The sequence below is a fragment of the Primulina huaijiensis genome, chromosome 14 (genome assembly GCF_012295235.1).
Source record: "Primulina huaijiensis isolate GDHJ02 chromosome 14, ASM1229523v2, whole genome shotgun sequence".
NCBI classification, from domain to species: Eukaryota; Viridiplantae; Streptophyta; class Magnoliopsida; order Lamiales; family Gesneriaceae; genus Primulina; species Primulina huaijiensis.
The window spans coordinates 1803763-1811114 of NC_133319.1; the positions used below are offsets into that span (position 1 = coordinate 1803763).

The following is a 7352-nucleotide window of genomic DNA, read 5'->3' on the forward strand; positions in this document are numbered from 1 at the left end:
TTCTTGCCAAATTGCTCTCTATTTTCTTAGTCAATTTTCAGTTTAAATATAACGCAGTTTTGGAACTTCTTAAATGGCTTTTGTTACCGTTTATAGTTTGTAAGAAATCATGGTAAATTTTTTTAATTTATTTTTTAATATTGAAACTAAGTGATATATATATATATATATTTTAAAATTTTGTAATCTTGAAACTATGTGAATGGATCAATGGCATTGGAGAAGCAGAGGTGCCCTTCGGGCAATGCAAAAATTGTGATTATCTTAATATAAGTTTGGAAAACTAGGATAAATATATTTACACGGAATAATACACGTAGCTAAGTTTATACGTAGAAGAGAATTTGAAGTGGCCAAAATCCACGACAGAATCCTATGGTACACTTAAACCTATAAAACTAAGACTATATAGGTTGGTTTCAAATATCGGAATGAAGCATCTTGGACATATTCCATCTATGTATGACTCTACCAAGAACATCGTAAAATCGAATTTCTGCTTCGCTTTGTGTCAATCGAACCGACGCGAATCCTTGCCCATCATAGAAGAATTTTAGGTCATTCCCATTCAAATCTTTAACGTCTCCTCTCCATGCCTTGGACCCCGCTCCACTCGTTAAAAATTGAATCGGACTACGTAATTATTTTTATTTCTCGTTAGTATTTTTTTTAGAAATAAATAAAAAAATATCGTATGATATATCCAAGCAGTACCTTTTAATGTCACTTAGCTGCTCAAGACAATGATCGTGCCCATTCATGTAGAAATCTACATTGTTGGCCTAAAGTTTCATATGTAATGAATCGATGAGTTTGAATAGATCGTTATATTTAAATTGAAAAAATATGAAATTTTAATTCTTTACGTTGTCACATTACGATTTCGATCATCTATATTAACAAATATCGGTTTTAGCCATGTTGCATGTGTCATCTCTAGCTATGTTAACATTATTTTGGGAAAAAATGTGATAAAATTTAAAGTTTTAAAATAATTTTGCATGGAGCTTACCCGAAGAATAGGAAGAAGAGATCGCACAAGCTCAGGAGTGTCACCGTGATGACCAACACTTCGAATGGCGTGGTGGCCAACTACGATTTTCCATTTTGCTCTTGATTTCTTCAATGCTGATTCGAGATCCTATAGCAAAATTAAATGAATTCGACGCCATATTATAAAAATTATTAATTGCATAATAATAAATATACAAAAAATATGATCAAGTCCATTTATTTTTTTTATTTTTTTAAAAAAATAAACTTTACACTATGAAACTTTAAAGAAACTCACTTTCAACAAAATGGAAGTGTATCTCTTTGTAGGGATCACATTGCGCCAATCATATATATGATCCTCTGGATTTACAAAATAATCTCTCACAAAAGGAGTCGTATCCACAAAGAACAACTCAGCAATTTCTACTCCAAAAACAAGCAAAAACAATATATTTAATACACATGGATATTGAATCAAGAAACACAAACATACCTATGAATTAATGTATGAATTGGGTTGACCCGTCTCACGGAAAAAAGATACTTTATATATAAATACAAAACAAAAGATTTACCAGTATTTACTATGAAAGATCGCAAGCAAAGCCATCTTCTATCGATTTTCCTAAGAAGAGGGCTCAACTGCGCCAATGCATCACCCCTATAATCATGGTTTCCCAACACTGCAATGGCATAGTAATTAAGTTAACTTAAAAATAACAAATAAACAAGGTTTGTTTTATTCCCAAGATTAAACAACTATTTACCAACAAACCACTGTTTTTGGAGGCTCGTTGCTGTATAAACATTCGTAAAAGACTGTACAAAATTGGGATCATCTTCCCCTTTTAGCCCATTATCGTAGAAATTGTCACCAGTTGATATCACAAAATCAATGTCTAATTCTTCTCCAATTCTCCCCATCTGCATGCAGAATTATCGAATAAATCACGTAAATAAATATGTTCCACCGATATATATCCAATCAAAAGAACTTTTATTTTTTATTTTTATAAACAAATCATATTTTTTTTTGATAACTAAAAAAATCATATTTTAAGCGTACGTAATATTAAGAACTTGAGTAGGTCTCTTGTGAGATGGTCTCACGAATCTTTATATGTGACACCTTACCGATATTCACAATAAAAAGTAACACTTTTTCATGGATGACCCAAATAAGAGATCTGTCTCACAAAATATGACCCGTGAGACCGTCTCACACAAGTTTTTGCCCAAAAACTTATATAAATTTTGTTCATTCCCTTAAACACGTACGTGAAAAAGAAACTACATTTCGATGATATGTAAAAAGATAAAATGAAACAAATTAAACCGAACGGAGACCTGAAAAGCGACTTCAGATTGGTTGAAATGGCCATTTCTTCCCCAATCTCCGACGACCAAGAACCTGAGAGCTCCGTCGCCTCTACTAACGTTGTGTTCAAATCTCGGGAACTCCGCTGAAATGTTGTAAGAAAACAGACCGAACAAAGCCACCAACAGAGATAACAGAACCATGGTTTTGTTTTCCAAACTTGCCATGGCTCTCTTTTGTGATTAAATAATCAAAAAATGAGAAAATTTTAATTTTTCTTTTTTTTTTTTTAAAAAAAAGATGAGTGTATATTTTTGTAAGTAGTGTATTTATATTGAGATGGATTTGGTCTCGCTATAAAAATAGTAAGGTAAAACCGAGGACAGAGAAGTGCGGGTAGATTTGGATCATAGGTAAATAACTAACATGTTTAAATAATATCAGTAATCAGTTTTGATATAACGCTCATTTACCGTGGCGGATCTCGAATGGAGCGAAACACAAGGGCCAGAGAAGAATCTCACAGCATATTCGCCCTATCTTGTAAGACGGTAGAGGGCTTCAATGGCTTTAATTATCTATTTGAGATGTCCAGCGTATGTGTACTGTATTTCAAATTTACATATTTAATGAATATAAATTCATTAAGAAAAATAAAAAAAATAAAATACTTCATGCTTGTCACTTAAATGATAATTTTAAACAAAAAAAACTTAAACGATGCCTACCCGATTGAGGTTTTGAACATGTGTATGATTTTCAAAAGTCATCAGATCAATCGTCTGGTTAAACGTGTTATAATATGTGTGTGATTATCTCGCATTTGAAAGAATTTGAGTCATTAGATCAACCGTTAGGTTCGAATTTTTTTTTTTTTTTATTGCTGATAGAGTTTACAATTCATTGCTGATCAAGGTAGGGGAGATGAGATCGATACATAAAATGAAACTGAAATTGGTCGATTTATTACTAAATTTGACTGAGAAAATTGTAAAGTTGTTAATTAATAACCTGCAAATTAAAAGTCCATATCTCTCGTAATATTAGCAATGAAGAAATCGAGGGAAGGCTCCTAGATTTTCACGTTTGGTTTCCTTTTTCTACACATCCAACAAATTTGCCGCCTGTCTCTATGAGTCTTTGCTTCTTTGTCTACTCTTCATGTAAGAATTGTTTAAATTAATATTCGTAAAAATATCCTCATCATATTTAGACGATGCGGTAGCTTATTGGGTTTAAGGTTGCCTTAATTCGGATGAATAATTTTGGATTTTAAAAGATATTTAAAGTGATCAAAACGTTTGGAAGTTCATTTATAATTTGCATTTCAAATAAAGTTTTTATCCAAAGGATACTCAATAGATTTGAAGTAAGAATTCGATATCTTGTGTGGATTAAATTCAAAAGAGCCGGCCTATATATGTCCGTCTCAAACATTGTAATAACGAGTATATATATATGTATAAAATAATATAGTAATATAATATAAATCTCTATGTCCAAGGAAGATTAGTCGATGATCTCTAGCTTGTCTCTTGTTTATATATAACGCGAGAACGTGCATGTATAGCCCAATCTGAAGAACACAACCATAAAAAAGTCGATCACTTGCACCAAAAAACGAACTTTCATGGCTCCTAAGATCAGTGTGTGTGTTATCCTTATCCTTGTGGCGATTGTGACAACCACAGATGGACAAATTCAACCTCCATGGATGCCATGTTGTCGAGCGAACATTGTGGATTGCTGCCCGGAAAGCATCAGGAAAACATTAATAAACACTCATTCTCCTGCTATTAAGCCTACTCCGTCTGTTCACAAGTTGATCCCACATATGTGGAATCGTCCTTAAATCGTTCTCTATCGCCTACTTTTTAGGGACGATCTGCCAAAAAAAAATATATTTAAATTTCATATGTAATAAGTTTTCCGAAAAAGGAACGTTTCACCAACCATAATCTATCCCAGTACCCCCCCAATGTCATAGGTTTGCCCTGGATCAGTCATCAGAGCAATTTGTCATCTGCTCGGCATGCCAGGCGTCGCAACCACGTCTTCGTGTTTTGTGTCTGGTTTTTCTTGCATTTCTATGTTGTACACTGTTTTCAAGCTTATATACAAGGCTTATTGTGTTGTCTCCCATTTGTAGTATTTCTTCGCGATCAGCATTATGTGGTTTGCAAACTTATAAGACCTATACTGTTCATCGTGTCAAAACTTTCCTAATACGGAAATCTTCATAAAAACAGAAATCAAAATAAAATTAAAATCCCTTTTGAACTCAACTCCTAAGCAATATATATACACCATGAGAGTTTGTTGCATATGTGTCTCAATCACATCAGGGGATGAACAATTCATATCCACGAATTCAAGAGACATAATTAATTAAGTCATTCGAACTGGAGCATATATGCATGCCTCTTATTCAATACACACCAAACAAGTAATTAGTTATGGAAATCATTGATCCTTTGTGAATTCCTGAGCTTTGCCACAGCAAAGATTGACATTTCCTGCTAATTTTAGGAATAAAGGGAGTACAGCGAGGCAGGCACTGACCGTAGATCTTGCGTTTTCGGGGGAGAAGTCGTTTGTTTCGACCTTTTCCCGAATAATATTTCTCGGGCCCCTGCCCAGTGTTTGGAATGAAAGAACTGCGTTGGAGAAGTTCTCAAATATATAGACGAGTCTACGTTAAATGTCATATTTTTATTTGAACTAGTAGCAAAACACGTGCGTTGCACGTGGGTAACGAACTTAAGTACGTTATGAATATTGATTCTAAATTTGCAAATGAACGTAAAAACATAATTTTTCACAAATTATTCAATAACATATATTATTTCACAGCTTATTTTTCTTCGATTAAATTCAGCAATCATAACATCATATTTAATTTTTATGTTTCTTTTCATCGTCAGATTTGATTTTGATTAATCTCTTTGATGCTTGTGTGTTTTTTACTATGATCTTCCTGTTTTGTTTATTTGAGTCGTTCACGATTTGGGTCTAAAAACAATTGGAAAAAAATAGAGTGATTAAAATAGATATGATGTATATATTAATTTTAAAATTATTGATATAATTACTTGAAATAAAAATTATGAGAAAATACAAGAAAATTCAAGAGCAGATAATATATTAGAAAAAAAAACTCTCTCGAGATAAGGGATGTAGATATATATTTTATTAAGGAGGCAAAAAAAATTCAAAATAATTCATAATCGAAAAAGTCCAAAATATAACGGTATTTTTTCCTTTTAAAAAAAACTAATGGAACACATCGTAATTTTTAGATACAAATATTAATATTTCAATGTTACTAAATGTTTTTAAAAAATTTAAGTCATAACATCATAAAAATATAAAAAAAATGCATATATTCACATAATTCTAAAACTAATTTAGAATATATTTATATCACATACAAAATATATATAATCATTAAAAAGTAATATATAGAAAAACAATATTTTGAATACTGTCGAATATTACAAAAAACAATTAAGCTACAAAAAATATGTCGCTTTACCAAAAGTTATAACCGGGGTAACAATGTAACGTTAATTAAAATATTTTAAAATCGTAAAACAACTCAAACGTCACATTTCGATTGTTCTATCTTGCATAAACAATCATTGCACCTAACAAATATGATATGGATGTTATTTTACATTCTAGAAATCATTTATCTAAATCAAATTTATTCTCACTTATCAAATAATTTCATCGAACACAGTAATTTTAATTATTAATAATAATTTAAACACAAATATTAATTATTAGGATGACCACCCTATGCCCTCACCTATGTTCCATTAAATTACAATCATAATAATAATGCACCATGAATTGGTTAATATAACTTAGTAAATTTAATAAGTGAGTAATATTAAATAACAATTTTGTTATTTTGAAATGTGAAAAATAGTTTTTATATATATAAATTCATCATATATAATGATAAATTAATTAATACGTAGAAAAGAGAAAAAATTGTTTTTTATGTATGTAATGTAAAGCGAGTTATATATCCATACATGGTATAAGGTTTTCTACCTCCGCAATGAGAGGTACAAGTAGCAAAATCACAATTAAAAAATAATTTCAGAAAAATATTGAAAAAATGCAATCACATAATAATTTTACGTTAAAAAAATATTCTTAGAAATAATATTTAACATATTTCAATATCTATAACATATATGATGCTTCTTAGTTCATATTTTAAAATCAACTTATTATAAAATTGACGTATTTATATGTAAAATAAAAGATAAGATAAGATATACATATTAAATATTCATTAGCAATCATAAAAAATACACTCATTTTAGTAACAAATTTTAGTAGCAACAAAGAAAAATAATGGGTAAATTGATAAATTCAATATGCATTAATATTCAAAGGCATTTAAGATAGACAATAAATTACAAAAGAACCCATAAAAAACTATTGATTTAATTTGCTAAATTAAATGAACAATGGTATATTAGAAAATTCATATTAATATTCAAAGGCATTTAAGATATACATTAAATTACAAAAGAACCCATAAAAAAACTATTGATTTAATTTGCTAAATTAAATGAACAAGGGTATATTAAAAAATTCACAATTAGAAGTCATATATTTATATGTATATTAGATTATTTTTTAATAAATAATTCCTTTGTATTCTTTTACCTTACTTGGGGTGAGTTGTTATTTTCTACTTATGCTTTTTTTTTTTTTGTTTTAAAAAAAAAATCTCAATAAGTAGAAATAATGTGTAAAATATATTTGTTTTTTGGATATTTTTTTCAGATCGATGTTAGTCTTAGAATTACGTACGTAGAATCCCAAATGAAAAAAAAAAAAGCTAATAACAAGAAGCCTTTATTTTTAAGAGACTATTATTTTATTTTATTTTTCAAATAATTACCAGTAATTATTTAATTAATTTACCGATTAGTCAAAAATGTCATCTTAACAGTTAGGATCAATCCCAAGCGTATTTTCCTCAAGCTACTCACGAAGAAACGGACCAAACAGA

General features: G+C 29.9%; 1 protein-coding gene across 1 annotated transcript; it reads right to left on the bottom strand.

Moving 5' to 3' along the window:
• Nucleotides 1-230: 230 nt before the first annotated feature.
• Nucleotides 231-2603, bottom strand: LOC140957727 (purple acid phosphatase 17-like). The gene is made up of 7 exons (XM_073415092.1): nt 2344-2603; nt 1764-1920; nt 1572-1679; nt 1292-1419; nt 1013-1141; nt 715-782; nt 231-633 (listed from the first exon to the last, which is right to left on the bottom strand). Exons 1-7 carry the CDS (start codon nt 2539-2541, stop codon nt 420-422), a joined length of 1002 nt encoding a protein of 333 aa, XP_073271193.1. The 5' UTR covers nt 2542-2603; the 3' UTR covers nt 231-419.
• Nucleotides 2604-7352: the final 4749 nt, after the last annotated feature.

What these genes read in the sequence shown, in the direction of transcription:
- LOC140957727 (XM_073415092.1), bottom strand. Translation starts at nt 2,541, where the DNA reads ATGGCAAGTTTGGAAAACAAAACCATGGTTCTGTTATCTCTGTTGGTG. An exon ending in ACACTTCCATTTTGTTGAAA is followed by an intron (nt 1,142 to 1,291) that starts GTGAGTTTCTTT and finishes ATTTTGCTATAG; the next exon opens with GATCTCGAATCAGCATTGAA. An exon ending in CAGCTAAGTGACATTAAAAG is followed by an intron (nt 634 to 714) that starts GTACTGCTTGGA and finishes ATAATTACGTAG; the next exon opens with TCCGATTCAATTTTTAACGA.